The sequence below is a fragment of the Hevea brasiliensis genome, chromosome 14 (genome assembly GCF_030052815.1).
Source record: "Hevea brasiliensis isolate MT/VB/25A 57/8 chromosome 14, ASM3005281v1, whole genome shotgun sequence".
NCBI classification, from domain to species: domain Eukaryota; kingdom Viridiplantae; phylum Streptophyta; class Magnoliopsida; order Malpighiales; family Euphorbiaceae; genus Hevea; species Hevea brasiliensis.
In genome coordinates, this window is record NC_079506.1 from 2,780,843 (window position 1) to 2,797,863 (window position 17,021).

General features: G+C 37.2%; 1 protein-coding gene across 1 annotated transcript; it reads left to right on the forward strand.

Moving 5' to 3' along the window:
- Positions 1 to 5,627: 5,627 nt before the first annotated feature.
- On the forward strand, positions 5,628 to 8,277 carry LOC110669350 (cation/H(+) antiporter 15-like). The gene is made up of 3 exons (XM_058133254.1): positions 5,628 to 5,870; positions 5,961 to 6,950; positions 7,051 to 8,277. Exons 1-3 carry the CDS (start codon positions 5,628 to 5,630, stop codon positions 8,275 to 8,277), a joined length of 2,460 nt encoding a protein of 819 aa, XP_057989237.1.
- The last annotated feature ends 8,744 nt before the right edge of the window (positions 8,278 to 17,021 follow it).

Sequence of the window (17,021 nt, forward strand, 5' to 3'; positions counted from 1 at the left end):
GAGTTTTCTGTGGATGTCCTCTTGTAATTTTGGTGCTTGAAAGGTTTCCTCTATATTGCAAGCTTACACAAGAGGTATTTGGCTTTTATTGTCAAAGAATTTGCTATTTTTGTTTAGTTTGTTGCCCCTTTCATTGAATCCTCTCTATGTATACTAGCTTTAGGAATGAGCATTCGATTCAAACTGAATAGAACCAAACCGAATCATCAAAATTGAATTAACCAAATTATCATATTTTAGAAACTAAACTGAACCAAAATAAATAAAAAACAGAATCAAACTGAACTGCTTTATTTCAGTTCAGTTCAATTCGAACCAATCAGTTTTTAAGTTTCGATAGATTTTTTAATTTAGACTTATTTTCAAGTTATTTGGTCTAATTTTAAACCTGGTTTGAACCTAATAACCATTAATCAATGGAATTAAACAATTTATATATATATATATATATATATATATATATTCACATATAATTCATAAATTCCTTAAAAAATAAATCAACATAAAAATCAATAAAATAATTCAGTTTGGTTCGATTTAATAAAATTTTTTCTCTCCAAAATCGAATCAAACCAAAATAATCGAAATTATTAAAATGCAAAACCAAACCTAACCGAATCAAATTTTCTTAAAAACCAAACTGAATTATCAAATTAAGGTAGTTTAGTTTGATTTATTTGGGTCAAACTAAATAGTGCTCACTCCTAGCTGACTTTTTTGATCATGGAGGTTCTAATTCTTTAGAGGGCAATTGTAGTTAGCAGCGCAATCTTTGATTGCCATATTTTTCCCCTTGGGTTATTTTAGCTCTTCTCTTTCATGCTTGGCCTATTGGACTGCTGGGCTCATTTTAGTTAGGTATTAGTAGTGGTCATAAGGTTTTCAGTTTTGGTAGAGTTTTGTGCAGTGGGTTACTTTCCTTTGAATGTAGTTTTGTTGCCTTAAAATCCAAAATCTCTAGATCATTTCAGGCTTATAAGTTTATTGCTGAGCTAGATTTCTCCTTTTCAATGGCTTTAAAACATTTTATCAAGATTTTTTTCCAGTTCTGGCTTTTGAATAATCTATTTCATGCTAAGGTTGCAATGTAAAGTTAAGATCATAGTTAAAGTTTGAAGAGAATGGTCTCTCTTTTGGAGAAGAAGTCAATTCTGATGGAATCTTGGTTTGCTTGTTTCTTCATTGGCTCTCTTGAATCAAGTGAAACTCTTTTCGCATATAGAAGAATTTCCTCTGGAATCCTGCATCAACGAAACTAAGCTTTGCCATCTCAAATGACATAAAGATCAATAGCTTATTGTCGTTATATAGCCAGATGTTTTGCATCATGATTAATGGCTGCCAAAATTGTGAACGTTGGAGGGATCAAAGTGATAGCTGCTGGAGATAGTCCAAGCGCTAATGGTTCTCATGTCCAATTATCCACTAATTAATGTTGTGATCATGAACTCTTCAATCAAAACAAGAGATGACTACATCTCTATTGGCCCTGAATCTAAAATCTTGTGGTTTGAAGAAGTTAAATGCAACCCTACATCTCCATTGGTTGTAGCTCTCTTGATGGATTTTTGTTGTTGCTGGGGTTTGTGTGTCTAGGTTTGAAGTTGCTATTTTTAATTTCCTTGTACTGGTGATAGTTCACCCATTTCCTTCAAATTTAATATAATTTTTAGCTTATCAAAAAAAAAAAAAAGAGAAATTATACAAAAGTTGTCACACTCCTCCCTACCCTCTAGGGACTGATGTAACTTGAAAAATTGACAGAGTTTCCCCTAAGTCTATAGCTAAAAGAGACCATGAAACCTATTAAAATACATTTGATATATAAAATATGGCTCTGTGCCCATCAAACATATTTAAATACACAAATATTCATATATCCTCATTGTGAGGATCAAAATAAAATATTTACAGATCAGAGCTTATAGCTGTCTTTACATATGTACAATAAAACAAATAAATATCCCAAGGGAAACATATTGGCCCAACCTCCACTAGACTTTATAGTTGGTGAAGTAGAAGAGAGGACAACACTGAAAGAGAGGTTGCTAGTGGTGGAGTCAGCAAAAGAAATTTGAAATATTAAAAATTAAGAGGGTAAATACAACTACTCAATGAGAGGATAAATAAATAACAAAGGGGAACAGATAAGGTTTTGGTACTTAATAGTACCAATTCTGCTATGTTAGAACAAGTCAGTTGAATAAATATTATTTAATCTAAATCATTTAGCTGAGCTGAAATAAAATTCATGCTGTAATAATATCGCTAAAATAAATATATCAAAATCATAAAGCCTGCAATATCCTTATATACTCGCAATATGCTTCCTGTAGATAATGTTGGCATCTTAGGCGTAATAATAAACTCTAGCAGTCTGAGAGCAACGCTGGCATCCTGGGCTCTATAATGACACCACAATAACCTAAGAGCAATAAAAATACTGGTCATACATATGTGCAGAGCTATTTCCAAATGACGACCACCTGATATACGCCTCAAAGACTATGTGTATATCAAGCGCTGTCCTAAAGATAGTATAAATATAAGCTGAGTTGAAAGTAATTCACCTGTCATCAAAGTGTTATCTATTCGGTGCATATGTTGAGTGTATTCGACCATTTATTCAGCTGTAATTGTAAATCTTCTTTTATCCAATAAAAAAATATAAAATTATCATTCTCTGTTCCCACTTTCATACAATAATAATAATGTAAATAATTTATATTTAATAAAATACCAGTGTCATATATTTATCCACTCACATGTACTAAAGATAGATTAAAGGTTAGACCGCTGGAGCATCCCTAGTATCTACTACAGCAGCTGGATCCTTTCCTAAAGTTAAAGAAAATAAATAGGCATCAAGAAAGGAATTTAAATCCTAAGCTGAAATTATAGGATATAAAATGCATGATTTATATACGAAAATTTTAAAAGGAAGCCCGCGGCACTCCGGCATAACCCAAACTTTCCCCAAAATTTCAACAGTTCAACTAATTCTTAACAAGCTACAACACATTACAAATAAATTTAAAATATCTATATGTGGCCTACACCAAATAATATAATAAATTTCATATTTTTTTTTCCATTTATTTCACCTTCTCCATTTGATATATATTTCTTTCTCCTTTAGCATTTCATGCTAAAGTCCTTCCCTTTACTACATCATAATTCTTGCTAATTTAATTACTATTAATCTCCATTAATAGCTCTACAATTATTACATCATACTTTAAACACTTCATTATCCACCTAGCAATTAAGATGTAAAACTTAAATCCACCTCTCCACTCACAAATTTTCCTATTTCTAACAACACTTAAAATTTTTCACTAGCTTATAACTTTCAATAATACTAGAGATATAATATTTAACTTTATTTCTTATGTACACAACATGCTAATTATCTCCTATATTTCTAGTTAAGATTTAATATACTCAACAATTATCAAACCATTAGTAGCTTGACCATCCATCCCAAATTTACTCATTCATAATATGTCCATTCACTTCCCTTATATTTCCTACCAATTCTATTCTTTAAAATAGAATTTAGCAACGTAATGACAATAACTTCAATCCCTTAACTCATTCTTAAAATAACATACCTAAATTGGAATTAAAATTAATGTTAAGCTTACGCAACAAATCCTAGGACATATATATGAAATTTCTTTACTCAACTCTTCAATGAACAAACTTTACTACAAGTTATTCAATAACATTAAGCAACTATGGTAGCTCATGATATAGCCTAACAATCTAAAATAAAGAAAATTCAACTTGAACATCCTAGCATAGAGAAGTTGAGGTTTGGCTACCTATATTGTCCATATCTTTCCTTAGTTTCATTGTTAACCTAAGGGAATATCAACAATTTATTAAATCAGGGAGGGAGGAAGCTATTAGTGCTACCTTTATGAAGAAATAACAAAGAAAAAACCAAAGACACTAGAATTGAAAATGATGGCTGCTGCTCTCCATTCTTCTCCTTTATTTGGAATAGAGATTGCAAGATGAGAGAGGGAAATATGGCTCATGAGAAGGATCTGTTGTAAATAGGGACTTTATGGAATGTGAAAGTGATGTAATTTAGCATAATTTATATTGGGAGAATTGAGTTTTTGGGTAAGGGTTTTCAATTCCCCTGTTGCTGCTTTATTTCCCCTGTTTTTGCTCTATACCCGATTCTGCTCTGTTTTGATTCTGTTTTTATCTCTCTTTTTGTTTTTGTTTTTTTTTTTTTTTAACTTTTCCTCTCTTGGCTTTTCTTTCTTCCTTTTTCTTAGTTGTTGTTTTATTTTGATTGGTTTGAATGTTACAAAAGTACTTTATAGTTTAGAGCATTTTTCAATAGAGTCCTATGGTCTAGTTTTTAACAAACACATACCTATAGTTTGTTGCCATTCTGATGATGCAATACTAAGACAAAAAAAAAAAAGAAAAAAAAAAGAAGAGGAGTATTTGAAGTCCACTTAGACAAGGATTTCTATTATAATTTGAATTCTTTAATTTCTATCTAATTTTGGTTTGTTATTTTTAGTTTATTTAGGATTATAAAATATTTTTCCTATTTAGTTTAGATTTTTTAAATATATTCTTATTTAAATTAGAATTTGAAACTCTATAAGTGTCCATTATATTTTCATCATATACAAATTTTTAGATTTATTTAATAAAGTATTCTTTTTCATAATTTTTTCACAAAGCTTTTTTTTTTTAATCTTTAAATTCTAGATTCAATTTTGTGTTTATTAAAGTTTTGAATTAAATCTTATTTATTTTAAAAATTTGATCATGTGTAATCTTTTTCGCGCTACACACTATTTTTATAAAATGTTATCAGTGTTGTCTTGGAATTCTAAGGGCTTGGGCAGTGCCTTATGAAAATTAATTAGGAAGCACATGTTCAACCGTTGATTTTTACTCTCTTTCTTTTCTTTTGTTAGTAAATTTTGTCATATATATAAAATTAACCCTATAAATTTAAAATTACTTAATTACCCTTTTTATTTCAAATATATATATATATATATATATATATATATATATATATATATTAAAATTTAATAACGGCATTTGTTTATATAGCCATTTTTTATTGACTTGCTATTATTTTACATAATAGTTTCGCTTTAAATTTTTTCTTCATAAAAAAAAAAAACTAATAATAAAATGTAGGCTGGAAGTTGCTAATAAAGTCAGTGGGGTTGGAAGGGAAATTGACAGCAGGAATTGTTTGGGCTGTGAAGGTAAATATAATTGATATCATCCAATTAGGGCATAGACAAAAAGTAAATATATAATACATAATGACCAGTTTCCAATAATATAAGAGATTTTGCTGTGCTTTTGCTATATATGAGAACCAATAAGGAATTTCCAGCCTAACTTCATACTCATACAAACTAAGAGGCAAAAGAGCACTATGTGCGGGCAGCCATCTAATTCATTTACTACATGCAACTGTCTTAATAACAGATTTATGTTTTTTTATAAGTTGCAACTGTCTTAATTATTCTTTAATATATTGCATTCCCTAATTCATTAATTTCTATTCAAATAAAACGTCGACTGATTGTGTTTAAAGAAGAAGAAGAAGAAGAAGAAGCAGGGCAAAGATGAATGACAATAATCTGGTGAATACTGGAGAATATATGATTCATCGAGGATCTGGAAATACCTTGACGGTGTGTTATTATGAAAATGTAACCAATGACAAGGCTTTCTGGAAAAGTGAAAATTCCTTGATTAGTGCTCTCCCTTTCTTCGTCATTCAATTGAGCATCATGATGTTGTGCATTCGCCTTCTCTTCTTTCTCCTCAAACCTCTTCGTCAGCCACGTTTCTTAGCTGAGCTACTTGTAAGTACACCCTTTTCTTGATTTCTATTTTACAAATGATATGATATATTGATTCTCTGTTCTAATGGTTGAGTGCTTGTCCTTTTCCAGAGTGGTCTCCTCGTTGGTCCAACTTTCTGGGCAGACACCCCCTTTTTTGCAAAATATATACATCCTATCAAGTCCACCAAGACCCTGGACACCATGGGACAGTTGGGTCTCGTTTACTATATGTTCCTTGTGGGTCTAGAGATGGATCTAACCATGTTGAGACACATTGAGAAGAAGGCTCTGTCTAATGCCGCCGTCGGAATTCTACTTCCGCTGTGCATGGGAATTGGATTGTATTTCCTCTTCATGGAATTCAAACAACCAAAAACAATAGGCATGGGTGGTGCAGTGTGGGCTATTACCCTCACTGTCACAAGCTTCTCAGATCTTGCTCGAGTGCTTTCGGACATGAAGCTTCTCCAAACGGACATAGGAAGATTGGCCTTATCTTCAGCAGTTGTTTCTGACCTTGTTGCTTGGGCTCTTCTCGTCACCACAATAACAATCGTTAACCAACATTTTTATTACTTGAATGTCTTAGCAATCCTTGTGTTCATGTTCTTATGTTGGTTTGTGGTGCGTCCTGCACTCGCATGGCTTATTCGCCTCAACAACACCTCCAATGGAGGCATGGATTACGAGCTTCTCATATATTTCATTCTCGGCGGCGTAGTCATTTTTGGATTCGTCACAGACGCTTGTGGGTCGCAGTCCATGATCGGAGCTTTCATGTTCGGACTCATTATACCCAAGGGGGAACTGGGAATGAGGCTCATGGAGAAGCTTGAAGACATGGTGACTGGAATTTTGCTTCCGGCCTTCTTCTGGACCAATGGGCTCAAGGTCAACCTCATAGATTTAAGCAAGAGCGTTAACTTTGTTGTGCTGTTCATAGTCGTAGTTTTGGCTTGCTTCAGCAAGATCATAAGCGCCTTCATCTTCTCAATGTTCCAGGGCATGTCTGCTCGTGAAGGCATCGCTCTTGGGGTGCTTATGAACACAAAAGGAGTCCTGGCTTTGATTGTTCTCAACTCCGGGCGAGACTTACCGGTATATTTCTCATATCTTATTTCTGAGACTATTGATCTTATTGAAATATTGTATTAACTTGTTCTTAATTTTTGACAACAATTAAATTGTGTGCCTGTAGGGTTTTGACCAACAAATGTTCGCCACAATGACGATTGCATTGATATTAATGACTCTGATAGGAAAGCCCATTGCCATGGCTACCACCAAGTCCACAAAGAATGTAAAACAGTACAAACGCAGGACCATTGAGAGGAGTAAACATGACTCCGAACTTCGAATACTTTCGTGCATTCATTCGGTCACCAACTTATCAGGAATGATCAATCTCCTCCAAGTCTCTAACCCCACCAAGCAGTCTCCCATATGCGTTTTCGCTCTCCATTTGGTTCAACTCACTGCTAGACGTGTTTCTGCGATGCTAATTGTCCACGACGCTTACAATCGCGCGCCTAGCTCTGGGCAAGAGAACCACAGCCGCGAAGTAGAAGAGTCTGAGCATATCATCAATGCCTTCCAAAGCTATGAAAGCAAATCCACGGCTGTGTCAATTCAAGCACTCACAGTTGTGTCTCCATACACCTCAATGCACGAAGACGTTAGCAGACTAGCTGAGGACAAGAGAGTCAACCTCATTCTGGTTCCATTTCACAAACAGCCAGACGTTTATGGGAAATTGCAGGAGGATGAGGACGCTTCTTTGAGAGCCGTGAACCAAAACCTCTTGGCAACAGCACCCTGCTCCATGGGAATACTTATCGATCGAGGCCTTGGAGAGTCCGAAGCTCAAAGCCACTTCATCATGCTCTTCATTGGCGGGGCAGACAACCGCGAGGCCTTAGCTTATGCATGGAGAATGGCAGGATCAGCAAGCGTAACACTCACAGTAGTGCGGTTTCTTCCAAGTACACCGACGGTAGATGATGAAACAGAAGCTATAACAGAGCAGGAAAGGGAGAGAAAGCTAGATGATGAGTATATCAACGACTTCAGGTTCAGGACAATGTATGATCAGTCCATAACATACATAGAAGCAGCAGTGAATTCTGGGAATGACATTATCACGTCAATGAGAAGAATGGAAGGTGATTATGACTTGTTTATAGTAGGGCGAGGACAAGGAGCTTTACCGCAATTGACATCAGGACTAATAGAATGGAGTGACTGTGAGGAGTTGGGAGCATTAGGAGACACGTTGCTTTCATCTGATTTTGCAGAGAATTCATCCATTCTGGTAATTCAACAACATTATGTTCATGGAGCCACAGATGGAGGAAGCAAGAGCGCCCACGGTCACAATAAGTTCCATTTTAATCATGGGCGTATGACTTGGCTTTCACCCAAATGATTTTAAGTCTCCCCTGTAACCCACAAAAATTTATGAAGATGACTTGCAATATTAATTGCATGATTTTCATTCATTGATTTAACTGGTAAAGTGAGGATTAGTTAGCTTAATTTCATTAACACATGCAAAGTTCCACCTTGAAAAAATAGATACTTACCTATGTTATTATTGGGGTATATAATTTGATTTATACACTTTATCAATAAAAAAAAAAATAAGTTATTATAATTTTAAGCACATATTCTAAAATTCTAGACGGCTACATATTTGAAAGTGCTGGATTTATCTAAGCAACGATCGAACAATGAGACGTTCAAGATAAACTTTTCAAATCATAACTGTTGTGCACTGCGAAAGCCTATAAATTATAAAGAGATAAAGTAATTATATAATATAATACCCATGTTCTAGAAGCCCCTAAAAATAAGAAGATAAACAAAATAAGAGCAAAAAGGGAAATAGCTAAGTAAAAGAAAGGAAAAAAAAAAAAAACAGTAAATGAAGATTCAAGAACAGAGTAGAAATAACAAAGGGGAGCATCATGAGTACCCAAACGTGCTATACTTATATGATTGATTAATATTGATGTTCTTAGAATGAAAATAAAAATAAAAAAAAAAAAGTTTGGGGTTTGTATTAATGAAAGTTAAAAACCAAGGATTTAGATGAGAACTTAATAGACAAGGGAGGAGTTATAAGTAAATTTTCCCTACATCACCCAATAGATGATCCATGGCAATATGTGGACCAAATATTTAAAAAAAAAAAAAAAAAAAAAAGATCCAGCCAAAGAAAAGGACCCACTCTCCCTTCTCCATTACTTACTTTCACCAAAAATTTCTATTTCATTTCCTCCTGTTATCTTCCATGGAGCCATAGGTTAGGATTCTCCAAATGTCCATCTAGCTCAATTTTATTCTCTCAAATCCTACTCTTTTGAAAAAAAAAAAAATAGAGCCACCGAATTCACAACAAATTCTTCATCTCCAATTGTTTCTCTCTCTGACAGCAACCCCATGATGATAAAAGCTCAGTTACCTTTATTTCTCATAATCACCACAAAATGAAAAGGTGAAATGAGGGATTTCGACTGTCTGAGTTCTAAGTTGGCATTAACAATGTTTCTACCTCCTCTAAAGCTTTGAACAAAGTCCTTTACTTCCCTCAAATAGCAATTAACCACCCTTAAGATACCATTCTTGCCAAAATTGAAAAGGGCATAGATTCAAAGATTTAAAAGTCCAGACTTGCTATGATTGATTCTCAGAACTCCAACAACCAACCCGTGAGTGATGGCCACTAAGGAGGTCACCTAAGCTTTCTCTAACTATCGCCACCTCTAATTGAGTAATCCATCTCCAGCAAGTGGGAGCCATGTGCAGGTAGCAATTTACCATCTTGTGTGAGTGGGCTTTGGTACTTGTAGCTTCTTCCTTCCTTGCATTTTATTTCTATTCTTTTAGCATTTTGAACTTCAATTGCTATGGATAAGTGAATTGCAACTGTGGTTTCTTATTTTTAGATTGTTGCTGTGAAATGTTATACATACTAGGGAAAAGAAAACTTTATCAATTAACCATATTTCAACCTATATATTGGTTGAGTCAAATTGATATCATCTTGATTAAATGATTGCAAACTTTGTAGTTGCATGTGTCCCCTAGCATTGTGGAGTTGTTAGGTCCTTATTGATAGATATGTTCCTTCTTTAACTTACACAACATTAGGTCTTTTGAACCAATTATTAAGTCTTTTGGCCAGTTAATCACATTTCCAATCTCTCGTCAAAAGAAATCAAACCAACATTAGGTCTTCGTGCCATCCAGTTTTATTTCCGATCTCCCTTTTAAAATTTTATGGATAATCATTTAATAAAGTTAAGGTTTTAATCCGGTTTAATGATGCTTCCGATCTTAAGTGTTCAAATCAGGTTTCCAATTTTAATAATCTTAAGTCCCGTTCGGTGTTTGTTCTCAGCCGATCTCATGCTTACAATGTTTTTCCGACCTCTTATACTTGGATTAATAATCACTTTTAAGTTTGATGTTCTAATTGGTTCAGACAGTCAGGCGCTTGTACAACTTAGATTCTTTCCGATCTCATCAATTCATTGAACAAAAGAAAGAACTTCATTTCATTTCAAAATTAAAAAAATACAAGTCATTCGGTTGGAGGATCACCCCCAGCCTGTTCTATATTTTGTTCACCCTCTCTATCACCCTCAGCCTCCTCTTCGCTATCCTCTTCGTCTTGGGGAGCCAAGTCTACCATCCAGGAAAAGTCCTCCTTGAGATAACGCTTCTTGAGCTTAGCCAAAAGGTCCCCGTGGGCATTCACATAAGCACCGGCCTCCCTCGTCACTGCCTCTTCTTCTTTCGCTCTAAGTTCTGCAGTGAGGCGAGCGACATCAGCAGCTCGGAACGCCTGAGCTTCTTCTAGAACATGAGTCTGCTCAGCCAATTTATCTTCATAGAATTTCATCCGCCCCTCAATTTCAGCTATAGACTCTCGGGCGGATGAAAGTTGAGCTCGGGCGGAAGCTGCTTCCTGACCCACCTTTTGGATCTCCTGCTTTAAATGATGAGCCTTTTCCCAGACGATATGTTGATTCATCAAACTCTCCACACTCAGGCTCATAGTCTAGGTTAGGATATCTTCGAGACTGTTCGGGGTCAGCCTATTCCGATCCTCCTGAAGGCAGATGGAGGCCCCCAAAACCTTAGCCAAACTCAAATTCTCTCGAACAGTTCGGTTCTTCTCCAAGGAGTGAATCAAGACCTGAACGCCACGGGAGAGTGTCCTCGAAGTAGGTTGGGAAGGACCCCCTTCCGCACTCAAAGCAACTGGAGGAGGTGGTGGTGGCTCTTCTTGTCGAGGAGGAGACCGAACCACTTCTACTTCAGGGATCGGCGGTCCCGAGGGTCGGGACGAACCTCCCTGCATCTCCCTTGGATCGTGCCTTGGCATCTGAGAGGCCTCGGCGTACTTCATCTCCCTCACTTTTCTGGAAACCTCTCTTTTCCGCTTTCGGCTCTCCTTGGAAGCCTTGCCGCTCGCCATGCCTGCACAAAGAAAAAGTTAGTGAGTTTGCTAAGGCCCAAAGATCAAAGATATAGAAAGTACCGAGGTCGAGGTCAGAGAGCTGAAGCCCGCGTTCTTCGTCGGTAATCAGCTGCATCGTCCAATGATGCAGTTCGGTCGTCACCGCATCTAAACAGGAGAACTTATGAGTGGCCGCCTGATCTTTCAGCTCCATCACCATTATGCCCTCTTCCCTATTCAGGGTGATGCGCTTCAGAAGTGAGGGGCCCAGATGCAGCCAGCTACGTGGGAAACCCTCAAAACCGTTCCGAATCTTGCTCCTCAGAATAAAGAAGCGATTTTTCCAATTCTTCAGTGAGGAAGGCAGATCGGCAAAAAGCCCGCAATGCGGCTTCGCCTGAAAGAACCAATACTCGTCGTCCTTTCGACGAGTTAGCCTATGTAGCTCAGCGAACACCTTCGCTGTTGGACTGAGTCCCTTAGCCCGGCAGAGGCCTCTAAAGGCTAATAGGATCCGCCATGAGTTCGGATGTACTTGAGCTACACATATTTGGTGGAATTTTAGAACTTCCTTGAAGAAGTCATCGAGAGGAAACCGCAGCCCGGCTTTTAATTGTTCTTCATATAATCATGATCATATTATTTTCTTCGAAGAAATGATTGGCTCAGAGATCGCCATGGCATCTGATGAGTTCGTATGAGTCGATCCGAAGGTTATATTCTTGGCTAATCGTCTGTAGATCGGTTTCTTGAAGGATTGACGGAAGCTCATCTACGGGAAGGCTTTCTCTCCCTGAGGTATGTGTTCGTCTTAAGGGTGCCGCTTGACCACTGGCTGGAATGGAGGATGTAGGAGGTTTAGATCGATCACTTGGTCCGACCACCTCAACTTTATCTGATGACCATGAGACGTGAAGAGAAGGGGGCTCGCCGCTCTCTGACCCTCGGCGCCACTCATTTTCAAAGAAAAGAGAAAATTTAAACTAAAAGAAAGATCAAAACCCTTACCAGAGTGTGATCGGTGTCGGAAGAACTTGAAAAAAACTAGAGAATTTTGGAATCACTCGCGAGATGCTGAAAATGACATAAGAGAGCAACTGGCTGACTCATCCCCTATTTATACCAGTCTGAGCATTTAATGCTCACAGTGCCCCAAGCGGCGCATCGGTTAACGAGATTCGCCAGCTTTTTTCTGACACGTCTCATGAATATTCCGGAAACTCCATAATTAAATAAGGAGAGATCAGCTGGTTAAAGACCTGCAGATTAAAGTAGAATTACAGATCGGCTAAGGGCTATTCAGTTAGGAATTGGATCGGATAAACACATCAGAGATCGGAAAATAACCAATGTAATAATGATAATTGTCAAAATAAGATTTTATTTCCAAAAGGTCGGATTACATTATTTTGGCGATCTCAAGAGATCGGATTACATTAAAGGTCAGATCACATCATTTAGGCGATCTCTAGAGATCGAATTACATTAAAGGTCAGATCACATCATTTGGGCGATCTCTAAAGATCAGTAGTACATCCTACCTAGTAAAGACCTACGTCAAAGCCTAGTCTCGTGGCTGAATCAAAAGATGTGCTTGATCAGGAAATCAGCCATCGACATCGGATAGATGTACAGCTCAGATGGGGTGACTATGACTCTCATGAGGATAAGAGAGGTCATCGTCAATGTTATCGCTCGAAACCGAGCCGTGGTCGGGACACCCGATGTGGTGAGGAGCCAAGTGAACTTTGAAGGGCAGTCACCAATGATAAGAGGAAAATTAGTGGTCTTCTCGCTCGAAATCGATACGGTCGACCAACTCGGGATCAACATGATCGACATTCTCGATCTGGATCAGTAAGTTAGTCCGGTTCTCTCTTTGTCATTAGAGGTGGCCATCTTGATTTTCTGATCACCGGGGTCGTAAATTTTCAGTCGATAAACAAAGGGAACAGTCGAAAAAAGATCAAAAACAGCTACCATGGCCGGATTGTAGCCGGAGCAGCTAGAACAGGAAAAGTGAGAAAGAAAGAGGAGAAAATGAAATGCGGAAGGATTTCCCGTTAAAGGTATATATAGAGAAGGTCTGAGCATTTATTGCTAGCAGAAAACGAAGCGGACGCCTCGGAAACCGAAGTAATAAATTCTTTAACTGAACCGGCCCGGATAAAGGAGAAGACTCAGGAATGGGAGAGATCGGGAGAGGGGGCCCGGCATGAGAGATCGAAAAAAGATCGTATTAGGAAGGTCGGAAGGAATGGGAGATCGAAAAGCAAAGAGAGAATAAGACAACTTCCAATAACTGTCGTCATAATCAGAGCCGAGGTAGTTAAAGCTTTGCAGACGAGATCAAATCTCCACCGCACACCTCATTTGCAGAATTGCCCACATTACTGACAGGCGCTAGGACGTGTTATGGCAGTCCTGTACATCTCAATCTCCACCGTTGATCTTACTTGTAAGGATAAGTCCGGAGCCCTTGGATCAAAGAAGAAGACGACAAGACTGGCGCTTTTTATTTCCAGCCCTCGAATCGCTCTTGATAAGAAAATTTTGAGCCGTCAGATTAGAAAAGAGAAAGGACAAATATTCTGAAAAGGATCTCAGCTGTTCATTTTGATTTTCTTTAATTCCCAAGCATCAGATCATGTCCTTTAAAATCCAAACCTTCCATCTCCCTCCAAGAAAATCCTGACCCTTTATTGGGAGCACCCGGTCCCTATAAATACCTGCATGAAAACTGTTGAAGGGGGACGAAAAAAGGGTGGTGACTATAGTGGAAAGGCTTTGAAACTTAATTCAGTTTTGCTACTCTGCTATTTTTAAGCTTTCAAAAATAAAAAAAAAAACTTCAAAAACCAGTTTTCTAAAGTATTTTCTTTGAAGGGGTATTGAATACTGAAACTCTCTATTTTCAGTTCGTTCATTACTCTGTGATACCCTCTCTTAGTTTCAGTTTTGTCTTCATGTCCACTTTCATTTTCCAAGCTCAACCTCATTCAAACCCGGCTGTTGTCATTTCGGTTTGACTGCATTTTAACTTGGCATTTTTCATTCCAAGGCGAACATTAGTCCCCCGGCTATCAGTGCGCAGCTCTACTATATTTTGTGACTCCATAGTTAGTTCTATAGATTCGACTCCCTACAGGTGAGTGTCTATACCACTGCTTTATCAAGTGCTCGTTTTTATTTTATGTATTTTCTTTGTATTCATGTTTGTAATTTTCACCAAATTTATGTTATGCTAAAAAACCCGCGAAGAAGGTTATTCTTGAGTTTACTTTTTGTTCATCAGTTCATTCTTTTTTTGTTAGCCTTTGTTACTTTCAAATGTAGGTGTTCTGGTCCCGAGTAACGTATAAGTAGTTTGATAAAATGTTGGTAGCTGTATCTTAACACAAGAGTTTCTTTAAATAAAAGTTTGGATAATAAATTCGAGAAAATTATGAAGTCGAACCACTAGACTAGCTTAAGAAGATGATTGGGTAAGGTGGGAAGTGAGAGTAAAATCGAATCTCAGACTAGCAAACGAAATAGAGCAAGTATTGCCTGCCGAAAGGTACTGATAAGGCGATCACATAAGAGATCGGTAAAAATTCAGTCTGGTATCCCCTATCTAGTCACAAGGTACTAATGAATTAAAAGAAGCCTAATCCGGGTTCCCAGTGTCTTCGGAGGCCAGAACCCTTAGCCTAAGGTCTTTGCGCGATACAATCGTAACTAAATTTCAAGAGGTCGGGGGAGAGTTCTTACCTGATCCTCATCCAAACCAAATAGGAGATCGAAGGAGAGTTCTTATCCGAGATCCTTTATCAAGACTCTAAAATTGCATATTAAAAGAGATCGGAGGAGAGTTTTTATTTGATTTTCAATCAAAATTTTTAATAAATACTCAAAGAGATCGGAGGAGAGTTCTTATCCGATCTTCAATCACAATTTTTAATAAATACTTAAAGAGATCGGAGGAGAGTTCTTATCCGATTTTCAACCAAAATTTTAATAAATATTAAAAGAGATCGGAGGAGAGTTCTTATCCGATTCTCAATCAAAATTTTAAGGAATATTAAAAAGAGATCGAAGGAGAGTTCTTATCCGATTCTCAACCAAAATTTTAATAAATATGTGGAGATCGGAGGAGAGTTCTTATCCGAGATCCTTCATTCAAACTTTAAATAGATTATCCCCAGAGATCGGGAAAAGCCTTTACCCGGATTTTCTCAAATCCAAACTAAAATAGCACAATACGCAGAGTAACCCCCTAAACAAAAGCTGATACGTAACACCAACTCACTAAGGGTCGTCTCATTTATTTATGTATCTGGGTAACCCGAACCATTGAAAAATTAAATATTCTCTTTTATCAAAGGGATTAACATCTTCATTCTAACCCCCCCTAACTACTGATTTTAATTTATAAAGGGCATAATGTCAAATCTGTTTGCCCTCATAGAGGGACGAGGCGGGGTGCCTAACACCTTCCCCCCCCGTATACGGACCCCGAACCTAGAATCTTTGTTTTCGAAGTGGTTTCATTTTAATTTATTTTCACAAATGATTTTCTTTAATTTTCCTCAAAATTAAAGTGGCGACTCCTCATTTTTTCCCACTTCAGTGAGTGCTCGTCCAGGCAACCGCAAAATACCCTGCGACAATTATGGTATGAATTCAGTTTTTGTTCAAATTGTATTATATAGAAATTTAAATGTCTTTTTATCACATCACTCTAGAAAATTTTGTAAATCTTTTCATCACTTCAAGCATAGCCAAAACTAATGTATGGTTTGTAGAGATTCAGGGCATGGGAAAATTTTATATTGCTTTATATTGATATGTTGTATACAAGACACTATATATAGAGATTACAAGAAATAGAATATTGTGATATTGACTGAGTAAAAGTTACAAAGTTTAATTTTGAAAAGTTGGTAAGATATGGGATAAAGATAGCCTTTATTCCCTAATACCCCCCATGATACTGAAGGCATAATGGAGAGAAGCCATAGTTTGTCTTTGTGCCGAGTAAATAGCTTAAGGCCCAGTGGCTTCGTCATAATATCAGCGAGCTGGTCATTTGTAGAAATGTACTAAATTTTAATAGTGCTGGCCTGGACTTATTCCCAAACAAAATGATAGTCCAGCTCAATATGCTTCTTTCGAGCATGGAAGATAGGATTGGAGCTAAGATAAATGGCACCAATGTTATCACACCAAAGTACAGTAGGTGACAGCTGAGAATATCCAAGTTCCATAAGGAGATTCCGAAGCCACATCAACTCTGCAGCTACATTGGCCAGGGCTTTGTACTTGCTTTCAATTGAACTTCGAGCAATAGTAGCAAGCTTTTTAGCCATCCAGGATATCAAATTGGTGCCCAAGTAGATAGCATAGCCACTTGTGGATCTTCTGTCGTGTGGATCATTGCCCCAGTCACTATCAGCATAACACTGTAGATGCATCGATGGTGTGTTGGACAAAAACAAACCTTCGGACTTAGTAGCTGCTAAATACCAAAGTAATCTTTTAACAACTTTCCAATGGTCCTTAGAATGAGCGTGTATGAATGGACACAGATTGTTGACCATAAATGCTATGTCTGGCCAAGTGAGAGTCAAATATTATAAGCTTCCAACCACCTGTCTGTACAGAACTAGATCATGAAATAGATTACCACCTGTTTTCATGAGTGATAGAGAAGTGGCCAT

Excerpts from the sequence above, each read along its gene's own strand:
- LOC110669350 (XM_058133254.1), top strand. The coding sequence starts at position 5,628 with ATGAATGACAATAATCTGGTGAATACTGGAGAATATATGATTCATCGA. Across the intron at positions 5,871-5,960 it reads GTTTCTTAGCTGAGCTACTT|AGTGGTCTCCTCGTTGGTCC; the intron begins GTAAGTACACCC and ends GTCCTTTTCCAG. Across the intron at positions 6,951-7,050 it reads ACTCCGGGCGAGACTTACCG|GGTTTTGACCAACAAATGTT; the intron begins GTATATTTCTCA and ends GTGTGCCTGTAG.